At 45.1% G+C, this 23,582-nt stretch overlaps 1 protein-coding gene across 1 annotated transcript in view; it reads right to left on the minus strand.

The window, feature by feature from the left end:
- Nucleotides 1-23,582, minus strand: part of LOC311227009 (proteasome subunit alpha type-2) — a 45,005-nt gene that overhangs the window by 17,448 nt on the left and 3,975 nt on the right. Inside the window, exons 2-4 of the mRNA XM_084312505.1 lie at nucleotides 22,727-22,803; nucleotides 3,254-3,386; nucleotides 2,560-2,682 (exon numbers count right to left, since the gene is read on the minus strand). Of these exons, the coding sequence (XP_084168631.1) occupies nucleotides 2,560-2,682; nucleotides 3,254-3,386; nucleotides 22,727-22,803 (333 nt within the window). The remainder of the gene's footprint in view (nucleotides 1-2,559; nucleotides 2,683-3,253; nucleotides 3,387-22,726; nucleotides 22,804-23,582) is intronic.

The raw sequence follows: 23,582 nt of genomic DNA on the forward strand, positions 1-23,582 counted from the left end.
TTCATATTTCATCAATCGAGCCTCAGGTTAGTGTTGCAGACTCTCTCTGAGCTCAATTGGGAAGATACCGCCCCCCATTGTCTCTCCCTGTGGTACTGCACCCCATTACTTTAGACTGCTGAAGGGGGGGGGGCAGTTTCCTCATTTTACTTTTTCCGTCAAGGCCAACTGAAGAATCCATTGTGCTCGCCGGCCCGGAAAACGCGTGGATTATGTATTTACAGTACCCAACACTGTAATCAATAAGCGTGATCGATATTTGGAATGGCGATCAGGAATTGGAATCATCTTTTTGGATAACATCTGATCTAAGGTAAGGAATCTATTTTACCAGTCTTGGGATAATCAGAGCTGTTTTCACCTATATATCAGCGTTTGCCCTATGTGTGTGTGTGGCTGTGCCAGCGATCAAGAAATGAGATAATCGATATTTCAGCCCGCTTCTATAGCGTGCATAAGTACACATATACTATCAATAATCTAGCGTTTATTTGAAAACGATTCATAATAGGCCGAAAAATGACTTTTGTGTATTCCCGAATATTCCAGTAAATGCCTTTTTATCACGGAATCTTTATATTTTCCTTGAAAACGAGGGCTTTTCAAAATGCTATAAAACGGAAATGAAGCGATTAAAAAACAATCAGTTTCGACAATGTTGACTGCAAACAAGTCATTGATAAACGACGGGCAGATTAGACACAGACATAATTTAAGACAGAGATTATGCGTTCACACCGCTATCATTGAAGTGGGTGCTGGCATTCAACCATGTTTTACCATGTTAATGGCCGGTAATCAAAGTGTTAATCAATTCAATGCATTTATGGACAATGTCCGAAACAGATTAAAACCTGATTAATAGTGAAACTGTTAATAGCCTCCAATGCTTATTAGGGCGTCCGAACGTTTGCATGTTTCAACCACCTCCTATAATAGTGGGGTTCGCTGCTCTCTGACAGTTATTTCAGGGGTCACGGCTTGAAAACTTTGGGAACCCCTGATCTACACATACATCTATTTATATACCGTAGTACATGTTAGGGCTGGGCGATTCTTGCTAAAATGTGAATCACGATTTTTCTCTCTAAGAATTGAGATCACGATTCTCACGATTCTTATCTTTTTCAATAAAATCATTTAAAAAGTAAAAAAATTAAAGAAAAATTGCCATAACTTAGAAATGAGATTGCATAGGTCTATGAATCGAGATTTTTTTTCTTTTTTATTAATTGCCCAGCCCTAGTACATGTTACCTAATATCCTCATAAGTATCTATTAATTCGTATCAATTAGATACTATTTGGGCTTGTTTTTATCTACTTATTCTGAAAGAGTTGAAATAATTATTTTTTGCTAGCAAGATCTCATTCGATTATTCATTCCATTAAGCCTACTGCCAGCAGGCACATTTAAAGAAATATAATCTGATTGATTGGGGTATTGAGGGACTTAAAATTTGCCTATAGACATGCATTTAACTTGTCTGCGATATATTCCCGTTAGGAAATCATGGTTTTCATGGGATCAACACCACCCCATTTTAAGGTAAAACGGCCACGCGCAATTATCCTGATTACTGAAGTCTGGTTCGAATTAACGAGATTCTTTGAGACCAAATCAGCCTTCGAGAAACCGAGATAGCCTGACATCAATCATTGGGTTAATTTAAGCTGGCTAATGGGACTTTTGATCGACTTTGTTGAACCAGGTACGAGGAACGGGGCCCTGCTGCAGACAAAGTGTAGGTAATGTAATTATTACAAATGGTAACTGGCTGTTTTGACTGACAATATGCATTAAGCATTGGGTATATTGCTGTGCATTGTCATGTCCGTCGAGCAAGACATAATAAAATTGGTAGCGCGTGTGTGTGTGTGACTCCATGCAATATCTCGTTATTGCTGCCATGTGTTTTCAGATGCGTTCTATAAATTGATTTCCCTAAACAATTGTTTGAGCACTACTCGAAGTACTATGAAGTAATTCATGAGAGTACTCAATCTGGGAAGACATTACTCCTGCCCATCCCTAGCACTGACCTGATTAAAAGGCATAGTGGAGCTCTATGGAGAAACCATGGGACTGACCTGACTAAAAGTCATGGTGTCTCTAGGTAATGACAACAAGTCTAAATTAGACCGGTGTGATCCTTTAATTTCTGCAAGGAATTAACTTAACAACTGAACTGTTCCACGAGTGAATGGCAACACCAGATACATTATTTCATTATTTCAGTCGGACTGCATTTCTTATATATCTCTTTTATCCAAAGCGCTTTAAAACGTATGCCTCGCATTCAGTCATTCACACAGAGATGGCGGAGGCAACGATGCAAGGTGCCAACTTTCTCATCGGGAGCAGTTAGGGGTTAAGTGTCTCTTGCTCAAGGACACTTCGACACACTGCCGGGAGGAGCCAGAATCTAACTGGGAACCTTCCGATTACCAGACGCCGGCTCTACCTCCTGAGCCACTGTTGCCCCCCAAGTTCTACACCTAGACTGTATGTGTGTATGATACACCCAACCAATATATACATATACAATAATCTACCCACCCAGATTGTGTGTACTCCTGCATGACCGAGGCTACTCTCTGGACCAGCTGGCCCGTGGGGATTGGCTCCTGGTAAACCAGGAAGTATTGCTGGGCCAACTTCCTGGCTCGACGCACCAACACCCTGCACAGGAACCAAACAAACACACTGACAAACTGTACTAGTCCTACCATCTTTGTGAGGTCCGACAAGCCCTCACAAGTAATGGTCCAATTATAAAATGCCCACAGCTATAATTTGAATGTGTGTAATAGTACCTGTAGTGGTGATTGGTGTAGTAGTATAATAAGTACTATAGTAGTATAATGTGTGTACTATGGTGATTGGTTTAATAGTATAATGTAGTATAACTAGTAGTATAATGTGTGTAATAGTACCTGTAGTGGTGATTGGTTTAGTAGTAGTAAACTTAGTACTATAATGTGTGTAATAGTACCTGTAGCACTCAACACTTTGATGAACATTGTTACTCAGCTGATCGAGTTGTGCCCTTCCTGATGGCTTGTCGTACAGAACTTGTAAGTCGCTTTGGATAAAAGCGTCAGCTAAATGACTAAATGTAAATGTACCTGTAGTGGTGATTGGTTTAGTAGTAAAGTTAGTACTATAATGTAGTATAATGTCTGTAATAGTACCTGTAGTGGTGATTGGTTTAGTAGTAGTACAATTAGTAGTATAATGTGTGCAATAGTACCTGTAGTCTGGTCCCATGCCACTGTACACCATGCCTATGTGTTTGGTGATGGGCTCCACCTTGTGGACACTCTGCTCATCGTACAGGATGGACTTCTGTTTCTTCTCTGTCGCCAAGACAACACCGTTGGAGGCTAGAAGAGGGGCAGGATGTTGTAAATAATGTACAGATAACAGATAGATAACAAACAGTGTTGTAATGTGCATTATTATAATAGATAATAAGCAACATTGCTGTGATGTACATTCTTATGGATTATAAACAACAGTGTTGTAATGTGCATTATTATAATAGATAATAAACAATAGTGTTGTAATGTACATTATTATAATAGATAATAAACAGTGTTGTAATGTTATGTACATTTTTATAATACACTATAAACAGTGTCATAATGCAATGTACATTATTATTATAAGATTATAATAATCCTCATCCAACCACTGTCCTACTAGGGCTGGGCGATATGGCCTAAAAATAAAAATCTCAGATTTTTTTCACACCACATCCGACATCTCTTAAAAACTAGAACCACCAAGGAAATCATTCAAAAAAGCTTTGTTTTTATTCAACACAAATATTATCAAGCCAAGATGAATTTCCCTATTGGGATTGAAGTGCAAACCTAACTTTCACCAATCTTCACTTAATTTTTTTTATATATATGTATATATATATAAATAAAAGAAAAAGAAAAAAATCACTTTTTGTAAAATAAAAAAGTCCAACTATGAATAAAAAAAATTATTCTTTTTGTGTGTTGAAAATAGTCCGGTGGCACGGTGGAGTAGTGGTTAACACTGTCGCCTCACAGCTAGAAGGTCCAGGGTTCGATTCCCGCTTGGGGACCAGGTTTCCGCGTTGCCAGGTACCCAGGTGGGGTATCTCCCAGGCCCTTCTGTGTGGAGTTTGCATGTTCTCCCGGTGCTCGCAAGGGTCCCCCGGCCAATATTGGCATGTGATATGTTTATTTAACCTTTATTTACCCAGGCAAGCAAGTAAGAACAAATTCTGATTTTATTTATTGTCAAAAGTATGCATAATGTTGTGTTAATTCCACAACAAGAGATATGTAATGTTAATTACCTGAAATTATTCCGTTTTTTGGGGGGGGAAACCCTGCATATATCGGTATCGGTTAATATCGGTATCGGAAATTAAGAGTTGGACAATATCGGTATAGGTAAAAAAGCCAACATCGAACATCCCTAATTTAAATGCATGCTGGATAAGCATCAGCGCAGCGCCGGCGACTGACAGACTAGGAGTTTTCCTGCAGGAGTTCTCAGAGGAAGAAACCGACCCACCCATCAGAGTGCCAAGTAGACCATTATCCTATTTATTACTCTATTCTGGAATTTTTCCTTTGCCTCCCTCTCTGCCATTTCCCTGCCTTTCTTCCAGCTTCTGGCTCTTACCGAGACCTGGATAACACCAGATAACTTGAGAACACCTGCAGCAGGGCTGTACGTTAACTTTTTTTGCACATAGCACTGGTGCTACAGAGGTTGATAGTTTTGTAGCACTGGCCAAAATCTTGTAGGACAAGTATAAAACGTGTTATATTTGTAACAGTCACAAATGTGCCTATTGTATTTGTGTTATTTAGTTGCAGTCAGGGAACAAACTTAACTTTTTGACTTACCAGCCATTTGGCTGGTAGATAACCAGCCATTTGGCTGGTAGATTTTAAAAGGGCAGATTTTTTACCAGCCAAAAATTATAAAATAGCTTTTTAGTATATCGCCATGTGTTATTATTACTATAATACTTTCATATGCTATTTTCAATTAATATCATAAACAACATAAGGAATATTAGCATAATTTTGAGTGGACTGAAGGAATGAGTCAGCGTTAATAGTTTTAAATGCAAATTTTATTGAAACATAGAAGTGGGGTCGGTTGGGACACACACACACACACACAATGGGGGACCCTGATGTAAACAAGACGAAAGTCTTTCTCTGGTCTGCATCCCCTTAACAATTGTGTGTATTCAGCCATACTGTATTGTACCCATTCTGCAATCTGTTAAATAAAGTTTTCATTCATTCACACTGTTTCAACTCACCACCCCCGCATCATATTGTAGTCTAGTCTGTCTTCAAACTTCCACTCCTCTCGACACACACACACACACACCCTTTCCCCAGTCCACACTGTCTGCTGTTCTCGATGGCTCTGCCTCTGATCAGGATTAGCTTGTTAGCTTACGCTAATGTAACGTTAATTTCAGGCGATGTGGGCATAAAGGAATGGCGACGATGCAAAGCGTGTTAGATGCATTTGACCCGTTGTAAATCCATTCATCGCACAGACCGCTGTTGCTGTAGCACGTGCGATATATATGTCGCACTGTACAGCCCTGCCTGCAGCCTTATCAACAAACTATAACTTCACTCACACACCACAACCTTCCAGATGTGGTGGATGCACTGGTCTTTTGACCTCTCCCTCATGGTCTACACATTTAATATCACTTCCAGCTCGAATACCATGCAGTACCCGTCTCTAATCCATTAAATCTCACCATTGTTACTCTCCATCGCCCTCCAGGTCCCCTCGAACACTTCCCAGACGAGCTGGACATGCTTCTAAGCTCTTTTCCAGAAGATGGCACCCCCTTCCTCCTAATGGGAGACTTCAACCTACCTGACTCGTCTCAATCAGACACAGTGGTCCCTCACCTACAATCCTTTGACCCGACTCCCACTGTCATGCTTCCAACTCACAAAGCAGGCAGCTCCGTGGATCTCATATTCTCCCATGACTCCAGCATAATTACCACGGTAACTCCCCTTAATGTATCAGACTACTCCTTTATATCCTTCTCACTATCTCTTATGCTTAAGCCCAAACCATCCACCCCAACCGTCTCAGTCAGACGCACGCAACCTGCACTCCCTATTAGGGATGCCCCGATCGATCGGCCACAGATCGTTATCGGCCGATAATCAGTATAAATATGCGATCGGTGATAATGCTTTATTTTCGCCGATCATCAAAACCGATCGAAAAACATGATCCAATTCTTAGCGGAGATCTCACTTGCTGAGTTCTGTCTGACACACAGAGCTGTAAACTGCCCCTCCGTCTCCTCCTCCTCCTGCCCCTCCCATACCCATGTAAACAAGCTCGGGCAATAGTCTGCTCTAACCTAGTGCATGCGACCTCCGTGAGCTAACGTTAGCTATCGTTACTGTTTAAACAGAATGACCCAGTCAACTATTCACTTTTAGTTTAATACATGAGGCATTGTTAACGGTATCTAGCCGGCTAGCTACTGATAGCTCCTGATATCAACAAATGCTCCAGCAAGTCTAGTAGTGCATGATAGCTCACATTAGCTCACGTTAGCTCACTGTTCAAAACGAAATGTCCCATTCAACTAGGCCTGCCGCGATAAGCAATAAATCGATTAATCGGCACGATAATTAAAATTAATGCAATGATTTTGACAGGCGCGATTAATTGCTATTAAAAACAGGCGCGTTTGTTTTAATGAGGCGGAACCAGTACCCCTCGTCAGTCACTCTCTGTGTGGGGGGCCGCTGGCCTTACTAGAGCACAGCACGGGAGCTCCGTGGGGCACTAGCAACGCCACATATAGCTTAACTACATTTCTCAATAGTGTTGCTCCTTTTAACCAAGTAGCGTTCTTTGTAGTGTAACGTTAGCTATTTTTAGACCCAAGTAGTTACTCGCTACTGCCCGGAGAAACTGGACTGCTAAATAAAGATTAAAGATCTAGCGTTGATGCTCATTCAATGCTAACAACATTAGCTAAATAGCTAACAAACGAAATACAACGTATAGCATAGCTACAACACAGAATAACGTTAATACAATTACATGCATCATTGTTTACAATGAACGGGTGGGGCTAGTCAAAGGACTGGACACGGGGACAAGTTAAACATGAATTAATTTATTATAACAGGTAATCGAGTTGCGCTCTCGTGCCTACGGACCACAGGGCTATTCTATTATATACGGCTTTGACGCTTCCTCCTCATCGTTGATTGCCTGTAGACTGTAGTAGCTGCATCTAACGTTAGTAGCTAACGTTAAAACTAACCTAAAGTTAGTTGTTCACCAACAATCTCAACATTTGTTTTATCATTAGCTCAAAAACACAGAACCGGACGAGACAAGTTGGCCGCTCATAGGTGCTGCTAGGATAATAACAACAATACTTCCGCTCCGGTCGGTGGGCTTCAAAATAAAAGTCTAAAACACCGGAAAAGACGGAGCGGTGGGCTTCAAAATAAAAGTCTAAAACACCGGAAAATACGTTTATTTTGTACAGCGTTTTCCTCCACGAGTACTCGAGTACATCATGTGATCAATCGATCTGGATTATTTTTGCCCATCCCTAGTTTATCCTGTGCTTAAGTCTCCATTCCAATTAGGGCTGGGCGATATGGCCTAAATATGATATCACAATATTTTCTGACCTTTCGGCGATACACGATACGCATCACGATGTTTTTCTTTTTTCCCCCAAACAATTCATTATGAGGCTTACCAAGACAGTATTTGAGTTTGCAAGCTAACATTAAAGACAAAATAAAATACCCATGCATTTAGCATTTTTATATTATATATTAGATTTAGATTATTGGATTATTAGATTATATATTGCATATATTTAGCAATGAGATATTATATGATTTAGATATGAAATATGATGAATTGAAAATGGGGGACCCTGATGTAAACAAGACGAAAGTCTTTCTCTGGTCTGCATCCTCCAGTCCACTGTTGACTGTTGTTGCAGGGTATCTGCAGGTTTAGCCCAGTCAGATTTAAGGCTTTTTAAGACTTTTTAATGCCACTCAGAATTTAATTTAATACCAATTTCACAATAACAAAATGGCAAAAATCATGCAACGACACCAATTAGTTTAAGTTTAGGGACACGTTGGTCCAAAGATGTTTATTAAAAAATAACTTGGAAACTTAAAAATCTTGAACTTAAAGGAGTAACTGGATTGGATGAATTTCAACAAAGGGGTGACCAAACATAAATAGCAAATATAGCTATACAAAATATACCAGGGGCCAAGCAGCAAGTGCAACAGCCACATTTCCGTCAGAACACATACTACCATAGGACTGATACCTGTAAGAACACATGATTATCACCATAGGACTGATACCTGTCAGAACACATAACTATTACCACCCTCCCCAGGGTATCAAAAAAGTCAACCAACAAACTAGATTCTTGTACCGGATCTGCTCTCTGGTAAACAAGAATACCCTGAAGACTCTGGCAGGAGCACTCATTCAGGGGTACTACGACTATGCTTGCACCTCATGGTACCAAAGCACCTCAAAGGCACAAAAAACAAGATTACAAACATCACAAAACAAACTGGTCAGACTACTGCTTAACCTCACTCCTAAAACCCACTTTACCCCTGCCCACATTCAAAACCGCTCTTAAAGAGCACCTACGGGAGGCTGCAATTAGAAACTGGGCACCGTAAATGTCCAACGCCCCCCCCCCCCTCCTAATGTACAGTCTCCTCCCCATCATATGTATATATTTTCTGTTAGGATCTCTGGGTAACAGTACTGTATATTTGCATATGTCTAGTGATGCACCGATGTGAAAATTGTGGCCGATACCGATAACCGATATTAATATTGCTGTTCTGGCCGATACCGATATTTACCGATGTCGATATCTCTGTATAGAAAACACTTTTTTATGATAATCAAATAAAGAGCTATTTTCCAAAACGCATAATTCTTTTTTACTTTTGTAACTTATTTTCAGAAATGACTGATATTTTGAAACTATTTAAGGCCAAAACATATAAAAAGAAGAAAAAAAAGATTAAATTTTTTTTTTTTTTTTTTAATATCGGCCCTATCTTGATATCGGACCGATACCGATGTGTAAAAAAACGGCCATATCGGCCGATATTATATCGGCGGCCGATATATCGTGCATCACTACATATGTCACAAATGTAACAGTACAGTTACTGTATCTGAGGGGTACAATTCCCTGACTGTATTGTTAGATATGATACTTACTACCACTACCTCTTGTACTTTAGACTCTGGCCACCCAGTACTAGGTATAAATAATTATGATAAACACTCCCACCTGATGAAACGGATCCAACACAAATGTACCAAGTCGAAAGTCTGCGTTTAATAATAATACATAGCAAAAGGTATGTACAACGATCACTTAATTACATTTATGATTTGAAATAGTATGCACTTTTATGGCAAATGAGTATTCGTAGGTAGATCAATATCGAATGTCCAATCTCTGATTGCGCAGGAAGCAAATATACAACCTGGAATATTTAGGGAACAATAGCAATGATACTTGAATGATTATATAGCTGGATACACTAGGGGAAGGTTCCGACTGCTTGTAGGACAGCTGGAGGGGGGGGGTAGAGTCTGGCTGTATCCCGTCTGGCCGAGGGTATCCTGGGAGAGCCCACAGTCGTGCGACCCGGTGCCCAGCGATCCTCGATCCACAGATGAAAGCAGTTGGACTCTCTGTGGCCGGCGTCCTCCGGTCCACGATGGAGAGACGTGAGGCGACCTCGTCGTGTAGAGCGTCCTCTCACCTGTCGTCCTCTCCGGGGGGGGTATTTCCAACACACCGCAGTGTTGGCCTTTATCCATAGAATAATCAAAGTACTCAAAGCATAATCCAAGCCGGGGAAGGCTAGCCGTCGTCGGTAGAATAATCCAATATACAGGTCCACTCGCTCTTTGGCCTGGAGCTCCTCGGGTGCAGCTTCACGTGGGTCAACCACCCTGGATAAGCGTCCAGCTGATGCCCGAAACGATGGGGGTGCTGATTACTATAGAACTCTTACCGCACGAGGCACTACATATGAATAGACTATTATTAGCTTAATAGAACACGTCCAACTCGACGATATAGTGCCAAATATGACTATTCAAATATTAATATACACGATGTCTCAATGCCGATACTGGGCCGAATTGGCCTTACTGCCCACACGTGGTTCGCGGGGAGGCTTTTGCGTCTGTCACTCTGTTGGAGGGTAAGGAACTGGACTAAAAGAAAGCTCTACTTTAATAGCGCAGTATATATACGCACTATGAATAAATAGTACCATTAGTGGTGCGGTAGACATATTCCTACGCGGAACTAGGACTTGTCCATACATGTTGAGCGGTACGATTGAACCTGGTCTGAGGGGTATGGCGACCTGGCACCAAGGTCTCGTCCAATGGTAGAATGGAGACTATTATGGGATGTTCAGTAGACTAGAAGGGATATTCAATGCATATTGTACAAGGAATATACAAGGGATATCAGGGGATATACAAATACAATTAAATATATATATATAAATAAATATATATATTCGGTTTAATCTGATCCTTCAGAACAGCCGCCCCCTAATTGGTCCCAACCCAATTAGTTAAGCAGAGACAGATTAACCGCACTGTCTACCACTCAAGGGTTCGCTGTAAGGGTCAGTCAACTCACAAAGTCATAGGGTCATGGTCATCATCGATTGTGTCTGGGAGTCGGGGCAGTTCTATGAGCCTCGCCACAGGACGGGTGTAAATGCGCCCCTGGACGAGTACTTCAGCTGCTTGGACCTTGCCATCGGCACCGGTGATCACTTTGCTTACGCGGCCAGCCGGCCACATAGCTCTGGGTAGTGACTGGTCAATAATCATGACGACTGTTCCTTCCGTCAAATTGTCTCTCTCTTTTACCCACTTCTGGCGGGTCTGTAGAGACGGTAGGTAGTGCAGTAGGAAACTGCTCCAAAACTTGTCGGCTAATACTTGGCTGTACCTCCACATTCGTCGGCCGTTCGCTTCTTCAGGCCGGTACATTGTCTGGGGTAACGCGGGATCTAGCCGCCCCATCAGGAGGGTGTTGGGGGTGACTGGGTCGACATCTGCTACATCACTGGAGACGTAACCGAGGGGCTTTGAGTTCAATACTCCCTCAATCTCCGTGAGGACTGTCATTAGGACTTCTTCCGCCACAGTCTGGGCCCCAAGTACTGCGTACAGGGCTGTCTTTATAGAACGTACTTCTCGTTCCCAAGTTCCACCGAAGTGGGGTGCGTTTGGGGGGTTGAATTGGAAGTCAATCTGGGCTGGAGCGAGGTGGGTCTTAAGTTCTGGGCCCATAGCTTGGAAGCTCTCCCTCAGCGCTCTTTCTCCGCCTTTGAAGTTTGTCCCGTGATCGGACAATAATGTAGACGGTTTTCCTTTCCGTGCTGTGAATCTTCGGAAGGCCATAAGGAATGAGTCTGCGCTCATGGTCGGAAGGAGCTCAATATGTATCGCTCTGGTGGTCATGCATTTGAATACAATACCCCACCGCTTCTCGGTGCCTCTTCCTTTCTTTATGTGCAGCGGGCCAAAACAGTCCATGCCTGTTGAGTGGAATGGCTTGTCGCCGAGTCGGAGGCGACATGGAGGTAGGTCAGCCATCCGTGGTATGCTGGGCTGCGCGCGCCACTTTCGGCAGTCTAGACAGGTTCGCTGGAAGCGTCGCACCGCCTCTCTTCCTTGAAGTATCCAGTAACGACGTCTGATTTCCGCGAAGACTCTCTCTGCTCCTGCGTGGTGTACATCCTCGTCGTATTTCTTTATAATCAGCTCTGTGACCTTGTGTCGGCTGTTCAATACGATCGGGTACTTAATGTCATCCGGTAAATTGGGGGCTCTCCGCAGGCGACCACCCACTCTGATGAGGGTATGTGTGTCACTCTCGGGGGCCAGATGAATCAATCTGCTGTCTGATGGGACGGGCTTTCCTCCCTGTAGACAGTCTAGTTCATCGGGGAACGAGTCTCTCTGGGCTCGTTGCAGTAGAAGCAGTTCTGCTTCCTCGTAGTCAGCTGCTGACATATCAGCGGGGGACTTAATCTCTGGGTGGTGCCGCAGGAATGTCCGTTGCTGCGCACTCTCTATGGTAATGCAATCGTCTATGTTGGGGTCTGCGGAGACAACAGTGCTCAATCCACAGAACATGGGTTTCTTATTCTCAGCCTCCTCGTCACTTGCTTCCCTCGGGGTGGGCGTGGGCCAATCTCCTTCCGGGAGCTTGAGGAATGCTGGTCCGTCACTGTAGATGTCATGACGGGTTAAGTCATCTAGGGACATTCCCCGGGTGATGACGTCAGCTGGGTTGTGTTTTGTATCAACATAGCGCCAGTTTGCTTCTCCGGTTAACTCTTGAATCTCAGTGACTCTGACTCCCACGAAGACTTTGTATTTGCATGAATCCGATTTGATCCAGGCGAGTACTGTCGTGGAATCTGACCACAGGATTGTTCTATGCACCGGAATGGTGAGCTCACGTTGGATGAGCGTGGCTAGATGCGCTCCTGCGAGGGCTGCGCAGAGCTCTAGACGTGGGATAGACTGTTGCTTGCGTGGGGCTATTCTCGAGCGGGCGAGGATGAATGCTGTGTAGATCTCTCCCCCCTCTTCTTGGGCCCGCAAGTAGGCTACTGATCCGTAGGCGACCTCGGAGGCGTCACTGAAGACGTGTAAATCCATTTTACATGTCTCTGGCCTCACCGTGGGTGGGAAGTAGCTTCGGCGTATATTAACGCCTGGGAGTGAGTGGAGTTCCATCTCCCACTCTCTCCAGGTGGATGCAAGGTGTGCGGGAATGGGGTCGTCCCAGCCCTGGTCCTTGTCCCACAATGCTCGTACAATCATCTTTGCCCTGGTGGTGTACGGTAGTATACATCCTAACGGGTCATATTGTCGGGCGAGTGTTCTGTACACACTCCGTCTGGTGGTCGGTATTGCCGTCGACCTTCCCTGCTCCGTGGTCAGGGGTTTGTGTCTATAGTGGAGCGAATCTGTTTTGAAGCGCCACACTAGTCCTAGTGTCATCTCTTGGGCTTCTCCTGGGATTGTGGCCATCCAGGTCTCGCTGCCTTGTCCTCGGAGGAGAGGCTGCGCAGTACGTGCGGATCGCTGCTGGCCCACTGCCTGAGATCAAAGCCGCCTTTGATCAGAGAGGCGCGGAGTTTATGTAGGAGAGCCTCGGCTTCTTCCTGGGTCGAAACGCTTTGTAGACAGTTATCTACGTAGAAGCTGTTCTTCACACTGTGTCGGACCTCTTCGTCCGCTGCTGGGTCCTCTGCGACATGTCTCTGTAGTGCAAATGTAGCACAGCATGGGCTGCATGTAGTTCCGAAAGGGAGGACTTCCCATTGGTAGATGGCTGGGTGCTCATCTCCTGGCCTCTCTCTCCATAGGAACCGCAACAGGGGCTTGTCCTCCTCTACTAATCTCACCTGCAGGAACATCCCTTTGATATCCCCGCTGATAGCCACCTTGTCCTGGCGGAAGCGGAGTAGTACGCCTAGTAGGGAGGGGCCGAGTGTAGGACCGGGCAATAGCTCTTTATTCAGATTTTGGGATCCGATCTGGTAGCTGCAGTTAAACACGATGCGGTCTTTGCCGTTGTGATGCACCTTGTGGTGGGGCACGTACCACGATTCAGTCGTCTGGTCGGCCTCTTTAATGTCAATCTTTGTGACGTGTCCCGCTGTGATGAGCTTCTCAATCTCAGCGCGGTATACACTTTCTTGGGCGGGGTCCTTGGCTAAGCGCCGCTCTGTGTTTAGTAGGTACCACTCTGTGGCGTCTTTCTTTGCGTGAAAGGTAGGCATCCCTTCCCGCCGCAGGAGTGGCGTGGCGTATCTCAACACGCCGCTGACTGGGACTCTCTTTGTTCCCGTCTCGAGGAGGTTAATGGCGTAGATGTCGTCTTTAGAGCGAATGTCTTTCTTTTCGTTCTTAAAGGGCATTTGTTCTAAGGTCCATAGCCTCTCTACATGCTGCAGGAGTGCGGTGTCTCCCTCTGTGACTCGGGAGTGGAGACAGCTAGTGGCTGTGGTTCGGTTGAGAGATTTGGCGAGTGGGCCTTGGAGAGTCCATCCTAGGCGGGTCTCGACTGCTGCAGGACGGCCTCTGGGTCCGGTATGAACCCGGTCTATCGGGACAATGAGGTCTGCATGGTCGGAGCCTATCAACAGTGTCGGGGTAGCACCGTCTATGAGTGGGATCGGTAGCTTGCATAGATGTACATATTTCTCCATCAGCTTGGCTACGGGGTATGTGTACCGCGACAGTCCTATTTCTTGGCTGGTGAAAGCGTCTGTAATCCTGTACCGTCGCTCGGGCTGGCCGCTTGCTGCGATAGAGAATGAGACATTCTCGCCCTTTATCGTTTTCAAATCTCTTCTTATTGTCCGAATTGTCATTTGGTTTTCGCTCCCCCGCAGCCCTAGCTGGGCCGCAGCGGACGCGAGCAGAAGGGTCTTCTCTGACCCGTCATCAAGGACGGCGTAAGTGTCCATGACTTTATTCTGGTAGCTCAATGTCACACGGACTACCTTTAAGAGCACTCTGGCTCCGCTGCTGCTGGCGGGGTCGATGTACATGACGCTTGCTTTGCTGCTTGATGGTGCGGGTGGAGGCCGCCGTCTGTTACTGTCGTGGAGTATGTCCAGATGGGCTCCATCGCACCGACTGCACTTTTTCTTTAAGCGGCATTCGGCTGCCATGTGTGATCGCGCACAGCGAAAACAGCGTCTGTTGGACTTTATCCATTGACTCGCTTCCTCCGCATTCATCTTGGGGAATGAGTCACATTGTGACAGCCAGTGTTCTTTCTCACAGTAGGGGCACACTATCTTCCACTTCTCCTTTCTTGAGGGGGTACTGTGGCTCCTACTGCTTGGCACTGACTCCGATTGGTGCATGACAGTCACCGATCTTCTTCCATCATTTAGTCTCCTGGTTCCTTCTCTGGAGCCAGGGGTGCTCCGTCCGAATGTATCTAGCCGTAAGCTGCTGACTTCTCTCGCCAGGAAGTCGGCTAGATCGAGGAGGTTCGGTTCGGGGCCATTAGGGTCTCGGTGGTCTTTCTGCCGCCTAAAGCGCTCCTGTCGGGCGGGCGGTAGCTTCTCCAAGATCCTCTCTACATTTGAGTTGGCGTATAGTTCATGCCTACCCTTTTCCCTCTGCGCTCCCAGCATCCCTACTAGGGACTGCACTCTGATGGACAGGTCGTCCAGTGCTCGATTGTCTGTTGCTGGGGGTAGGCGGTCGATGTGCCTGATCTCCTGGATCACGTAATCCCATATACGTCCATATCTCTGGTCCAACGCTACCAGCGCTGCGGTGTATGGGGTCGTGGAAGTGGCGTAGGCGAGCGCTATGTTGTGCGCGCGGGGTACCTTTAAATGCTTCAGTAGTATCGCGTATTTATGGCGTTCATCAATGACATCCACCAACATTGTCTCCAGACACATGCGGAGCTCCGTATACTGGGCCCGGTTCTCCTGGGTGAAGTCTGGTACCATAGGTGTGCCAATGTATGACGCGGATTGTTGATACATCGGCGAGCGTTGGGGGAGAGGCCTCCTAGGCGAGTCTCCTCCTGCTCCTTGGCGTGGGCTGGTACCGGCTGTGTACCATGGCCCGCTGGTCCAGGTGCTGTTCCTCGGTGCGGGTCGTGCGTCGTGCTCACCCGTGAATAGCGTCGGGGGTCTGTAGCGCAGCTCCGCGGGGGTATAGCCTGGGCTGTACTGGACCTCCTGGTCCGGTAGAGTACTGTGCTGTCGTCGGGCGTGGTTCTCCTCCTCTTCCTCTTCGTCTTCCGTTAGGTCATCCAGGGCTTGTAGTCTCTGATTTAGCCTCTCCGCAGTGTATGCTGCTCCTTCCCGGTGGCTGGGTCTCGCTTGGACCGGTTGGGGAAGGGGGTCTGCGGGGGGTATAAACCTCGTCTGTTGGTCAAGTTCAGGGTCGCTTACTCGGCTAGGGGATGCCGCCCTGGAGTGATGTCTAGACGAGTTCCTGGAGCCTCTGGTGGAGGGAGGGGGTGTTGTCCTTCTGATCAGCTGTTCTATTAGTTGCGCTTGTGCTCTGTCACGCTCGGCTTCGCGCTTGGTGAGATCCGATTCTCTCTGGGCACCGGTGGCGGCGCGCTGGGCGTCGGCCCGGTCTCTTGCCATATTCTCTTCCATCTGAATGCGTCTTATTTCCAGGCGTATGTGCTCTTCTTCGCTCCGTTGCTGTATCTGCAATCGATCGCGTTCACCCTGGAGTCTATCGCGTTCAGTAGAGGCTTTCAGGCTGACGAGGAATGCCTGCTGTAGTGTCCTCTCTGCCTCGCTGGGAGAAGACGGTTGTATAGGGGAGCCGTCCCTTGGGGTACTCCGTGCGGAGTCTTGGAGCTCTATCTCCACGGTGCTCTCCTCATCTTCTTCCGTGCCGAGTTCTCTCTCGGTAGTGTTGTCTTCCTCCCGGGACTCGTCGGGGACTACTTCTTCGGTATTGGCGGGGTGTAAAGTCATGTCTGGTTCCCCCTGGTCCCCACCGTGAGCTGGGTCAGTTACGTTAGAACCCATAGGGGCCTCTATGGTCGGGGTAGCCTGGTCGTTAGGGTTAGACATAATTTTACTTTCTAGTTTTACCGCGTTTACTGTTGGTAGAAGACTAGGTTGTTGACTGACAGCGTAAGCCTCTAGGTACTGAGGGAGCTGTCGTTTGCGCCGCAGGCGTTGTTGGTTAGGAGGATCGTTTCGTGGAGTGTTCATCATAGGCCATTTTAATATTAATAACACTATATTAATATTACACTGATTACCCTCCGGCTCGAAGGACCAATTGTATCTGAGGGGTACAATTCCCTGACTGTATTGTTAGATGATACTTACTACCACTACCTCTTGTACTTTAGACTCTGGCCACCCAGTACTAGGTATAAATAATTATGATAAACACTCCCACCTGATGAAACGGATCCAACACAAATGTACCAAGTCGAAAGTCTGCGTTTAATAATAATACATAGCAAAAGGTATGTACAACGATCACTTAATTACATTTATGATTTGAAATAGTATGCACTTTTATGGCAAATGAGTATTCGTAGGTAGATCAATATCGAATGTCCAATCTCTGATTGCGCAGGAAGCAAATATACAACCTGGAATATTTAGGGAACAATAGCAATGATACTTGAATGATTATATAGCTGGATACACTAGGGGAAGGTTCCGACTGCTTGTAGGACAGCTGGAGGGGGGGGGGGGTAGAGTCTGGCTGTATCCCGTCTGGCCGAGGGTATCCTGGGAGAGCCCACAGTCGTGCGACCCGGTGCCCAGCGATCCTCGATCCACAGATGAAAGCAGTTGGACTCTCTGTGGCCGGCGTCCTCCGGTCCACGATGGAGAGACGTGAGGCGACCTCGTCGTGTAGAGCGTCCTCTCACCTGTCGTCCTCTCCGGGGGGGGTATTTCCAACACACCGCAGTGTTGGCCTTTATCCATAGAATAATCAAAGTACTCAAAGCATAATCCAAGCCGGGGAAGGCTAGCCGTCGTCGGTAGAATAATCCAATATACAGGTCCACTCGCTCTTTGGCCTGGAGCTCCTCGGGTGCAGCTTCACGTGGGTCAACCACCCTGGATAAGCGTCCAGCTGATGCCCGAAACGATGGGGGTGCTGATTACTATAGAACTCTTACCGCACGAGGCACTACATATGAATAGACTATTATTAGCTTAATAGAATACGTCCAACTCGACGATATAGTGCCAAATATGACTATTCAAATATTAATATACACGATGTCTCAATGCCGATACTGGGCCGAATTGGCCTTACTGCCCACACGTGGTTCGCGGGGAGGCTTTTGCGTCTGTCACTCTGTTGGAGGGTAAGGAACTGGACTAAAAGAAAGCTCTACTTTAATAGCGCAGTATATATACGCACTATGAACAAATAGTACCATTAGTGGTGCGGTAGACATATTCCTACGCGGAACTAGGACTTGTCCATACATGTTGAGCGGTACGATTGAACCTGGTCTGAGGGGTATGGCGACCTGGCACCAAGGTCTCGTCCAATGGTAGAATGGAGACTATTATGGGATGTTCAGTAGACTAGAAGGGATATTCAATGCATATTGTACAAGGAATATACAAGGGATATCAGGGGATATACAAATACAATTAAATATATATATATAAATAAATATATATATTCGGTTTAATCTGATCCTTCAGAACAGTTACTATGAATTGAAAATGGGGGACCCTGATGTAAACAAGACGAAAGTCTCTCTGGTCTGCATCCCCTTAACAATTGTGTGTATTGATCTGTTATCTGTTAATACAGTTTTTCATTTATTCATCCAGTCGTTTTGTTTTTGTGGTTTGGTTGAATGAATGAAAACTTTGTTTAACAGATTGCAGAATGGGTACAATACAGTACGGCTCAATACACACAATTGTTAAGGGGATGCAGACCAGAGAAAGACGTTTGTCTTGTTTCCATCAGGGTCCCCCATTTTCAATTCATAGTGACATTTATGACACTCAACATACATGACATTTATGGCATAGGGACATACAGGTATATAGTACTGTTACATTTGTGACATATAAGATATGCAAATATACAGTACTGTTACCCATAGATCCTAACATACATATGATGGGAGGATACTGTACATTAGGAGGGGGTGGGTGGGAGGAAAAAATACATAGTGGGTGACTCTCATCGAACATAAACACAAACGTGTCCTTGTTTACATCCGTGAATAGATTATTTTCAAGTTAAGACCTCAGCTTCAAGTGTTGGCGTGGAGCCGCATGTTATCCAGACTTCTGTTGGTGCAGATGTTATAGTCCTACCTGAGATGGCGGGGCCGAAAAGAAATTCGAAATAGTAGTTTGCAGGTGCCGTTTTTGCAGAGGTACGCTTAGCGCTGCTCAGCATGTGCGACTCGACTGCTCTTTTTTTGTTGTTGCAGCGGGCCTCGTAATGGTCTTTGACTTTGACTGGGACCAACCATCGCGCAAACAGTGGATTGTCGAGCCAGTTCTCGTTAAATTGGCACTTTCCCATATTAACGAGTGCAAATGCTAAACTAAACGTAACGTTATCGCTTCCGCTTCGCCTTGCTAACGTTAGCTAGACTCCACTGAAATTGTTCCCGGCCAACATAAGGACCCGTGTTGGTTCCGCCCCATTCCGGTCTGCGTGATGCTACAACGCGGTCAATAAAAACTCCCGACTTTATCTCCCGTTAACCGTACTTCCCCAGATTTCATAATAAAACATGACATGGCATTTTATCTTTCCTTTCTATGGCATTTTTAAGACCTCTGAAAATGGATTTAAGACATTTTAAGACAAACTAAGGCCTTAATTATTGATAAACCAATTTAAGACTTTTTAAGACTTTTTAAGGATCCGCGGACACCCTGTGTTGTATTGAGCTGTACTGTATTGTACCCATGCTGCAATCTGTTAATAACTTTTTCATTCAGACTGCAAACAGAATCATTTTGATTGACAGTCGCGTCTGCCAATTACGTCACACCGCTTGCACCCGCCCTGCTGTTCTTAGCACCAATCGGCAAGCGCGTATTCATTTTTTACTTCCGCCATTGGAGAGCTCAATGACAACAACAATGGCAGCGGTAGCTCGCCGCGGCCGACGTTTAGCTTTTAGCTCCGCAGAATGACTAAACGACTGGAGGCATAATGATTTTACTGCAACGGATGTTATAATAAAAGCCTTTCCATACATCTGTCTGATTGAAAACTTTATTAACAGACCGCAGAATGGGCACAACTGAGTCAGCACGGGCTGAGATATGAACGACTAATGCTTGCTATATCTAGGTCGACCTCGGACGTTGCTATGTAAATACGCTGATGTTATTGAAAGTCTAATTATATAACGTTAATGCCACAAAACAAATGCCTTTGTTATCATAAGTAGTAACTTTTGATGCAGGTGTGTGTGTGGGGCGGCGCTGTTCAAAAGTGTCAACGTGTGGACCAGATTGACGCGACACAAGCCTCTTGGGCAAAACATCACGATATCCACGATACGTTTAAAAAGTGTATCGTTAATGAACTGTACCCGATATTTATATAATATCGTCATATCGCCCAGCCCTAATTCCAATAGAGATAGTATATATTTTGGTATTTATTTGATTATTGTTTCACTGCCTTTTTATTTATTACGTTTCCAGTTTTTTCCTCACACTTTATTAACATTTTGTACATGGTACCGCGGCGCAAGGTACATTAATAATACATGTACATGTTAAAAGGATGACACAAAAAGCCAGACAGAGGGCTTGTTTCCAGTTTCAGTTTGTTTTATAATAAACAATCAAACTGAGCATTTTTTTATTTAGGATATTTAAAATGTCTTCCAATGTTAAATAAAAGTTTATTGCACTATGAAACGGTGTCCTTGCATTATTATGCTATTATCATTATATTAGTGAATTTTTTAAAAAAAATTGAACTTTTGGGAAATACATTTCTCCAAAAAAAAATTCTCTAACCGGTCGCAATAATATCGCTTATCGCGATATTTTCGGGGGCAATTAATCGCCCAGCAAAATGTGTTATCGTGGCAGGCCTACATTCAACGAAATAGTTCACTGAGGCGTTGTCTTAACGTTATCTAGCCGGCTAGCAGTAGCTACAGATAGCTCCTGATATCAATGTCTTATAATAACATTGATTCGATGCGTATTCGAGCCCCGGCTTGCATCGCAGTCACAAACGGGGCTAGCTGAGGGAGTAGGGTATATCTGCAGAGCCGCAGATATACCCTGCTGAGGGCATGCTGAATGTGATTTGATCAAAGCAGAGTATACACACAGACAGTGGAGATAGCGAGCATTTTGACTTGTTGCGTGGTGGCGATGTCTCGCAGATAATACAACTACAAGTATAATTAAATAATATATATATTTTATAAAAAAATAAAAATATACACAATTTTTTCTTTTTTTTAAATCAAAAACGATCTATATCGGATCGGTATAGGCCGATATGGCTCAAGACGATCGGTGATCGGTATCGGTGGCAAAAAACTCTGACTTTCTCTGCTCTCCCCCAAGATAGGCAACCGCCACCCTCCTATCAGCCCTCTCAACCTCCTTCGACAAGCTCGGTCCCTACGCTGAGAAACCTGCCCACCATTCCCCATCCAGCCCATGGCTGTCGGATGCAGTGAGAAAAAAAATACAGGTCCTGAGAGCGGCCGAGAGGAAGTATAGAAAGACACGCCTCACTGGTGACATCACAACCTCTTGTGGCTTTCTCCAAAACCCTTACTACTGCCAAAGCTTCTTTCTTTCACCATTCTTTCTTTCTTCTCTCCTCTGTAGGGGTGGACGGTATGGTCTAAAATTTATATCACGGTATAATTTGAAGCATAGACGGTAACGGTATATATCACGGTATCAGTGTTTCTGTTAGAATAATTTTTTTTGCCCGATAGGCAGGCTATATAAAGAATGACATCCTCAAGGCATGTAGATTTATAATATTTTAACTTAAAACTAGGCTACTTTTGCGTATAAAGTCATTATATTCCATATAAAATAAGTCCAGAGTCGAGACTCCTGCTCCCATTGCAAACAGCAGAGCCGCAGAGCCAGGGGCTCTTTCAGGTCATTCATTTCAGCCATTGGCAATTCAGCCGTTGGGTGGGGAGGCGCTGTTTGACGGGCCTGTGACCAGACCTGAAAGAGCCACTGGCTCTGCGGCTCTGCAGCTGCATGCTATTCGCAAATCCACTGCTGCACGCCGTCCTCCCGGCTCCCGCTGCTGCCGTCGTTATCATAACACTACACACATATCGTAATGTTTACAGCAAACTGTAGTTGATCACCAGGTATGTTTTATTAACGTAGAATAATTCATATAAGAAAAACGATAGGGAAATATCTTACCTTTCTCCACTGGTTAAAAATGCCAGGAACTGAAATTGAAACTTGCTGTGCGCCGCGGTGATATGTGTTTATATTATGAAATGACAATTGCGTGTTGACACGCCCACTGCGCGAAGCCTCCTAAATAACTTTTTCCAGTTTGCACATATCTATTATCTATGACTAATTCTATCTATTTTTAGGGGCAAATGCGATTGAAATAGTCGCGCTGTGGTTACATGACGTCATTGCTCTTTTAGAGCTGCTCTACCGGTTAAACGGTATAGTCAAAATCCATACCGTAGAGCAAATTTTACCGTTTATACCGTATACCGTTTATACCGTCCACCCCTACTCCTCTGTCCCGATTCTCCTAGACATGTCGGCAGCCTTCGACAGTCAACCATCAGATCCTTCTAACATCCCTTGCAGGAATGGGAGTGGTTGGCTCTGCACTGGCATGGCCGTCATCGTACCAAGTATCATGAATAAGGACCCGTTGCCCCCTTCAGACGGGTGTCCCCCATGGCTCGGTCCTTGGACCCAGGGCTCGAGACTAACACCGTCCCGTCGTCCCGGGGACTATCAAATGTGTATTTGGGATGTGATGTTTAGGTGATATAGAATGTTTGAGACTCAGCAGCCTCTGTAGGGGGAACATAGTTGAATCATGAGTTGTTCCATCACTACTAGCGACCCACCTTTGATGCCAACAGAAGGTGCTCCTGCTGCCACGGCTGACAGAGCATACTCTATCTGGACCAGCTTCCCCGACGGGCTGCAGGAAACACAAGAACAAGACTTTAAACACAGTGGCTCGGGAGGTAGAGCAGTTGTCTGGTAATCCGGAGATTCCCGGTTAGATTCCTACTCCTCCCGGGCATCGTATGGAAGTGTCCTGGTCTCCTGGAGCAAGACATTTAATCCCCAATTGCTCCCGGTGAGCAGGTTGGCACCTTGCATGGTTGCCTCCACCGTCGGTGTGTGAATGTGTGAGTGAATGGGTAAAAAGGAACTAATTGTAAAGCGCTTTGGATCAAATTAAACACACTACCAACAGCCAGCAAGGCATTGCTTTAACATAGCCTCATTAGGGCAGCAGAGTATGGAGTCTATCTCTCTCCCCTGCTCAAGAGGGCCTAAGGTTTGAGTAAATGACTGTCAATGGCAAGTTTACTGGAGTGAATTAGAGATCCATGACTAACCGTTGCCGACTATTGCGAGGCTTCTATCTCCAGGCCATCAGGATGCTCAACGAACAATAACACTATGTAACAACCATCAAATGCACTCGCAGCACACACATACACACGCACACACTCACTTTAAACAAACAACTCACTGCATTGATTGAAACACACTTTATATTTATTGGGAAAGAATTTGCACTACAACCCATACCTCATTACACCTTACTTACTGTAAATTGTACCTCATCCCATTTCTGCTTTGCACTATATAGTATATTGTATATTAGTATATTTATATTGTATGGTAAACTCAGTTACTTCTACTCTGCATTGAACATTGTACATATGTACATACTGAACACTTGTG

Source organism: Notolepis coatsorum, assembly GCF_963971535.1.
Source record: "Notolepis coatsorum genome assembly, chromosome: 4".
In the NCBI taxonomy this organism is placed as follows: domain Eukaryota; kingdom Metazoa; phylum Chordata; class Actinopteri; order Aulopiformes; family Paralepididae; genus Notolepis; species Notolepis coatsorum.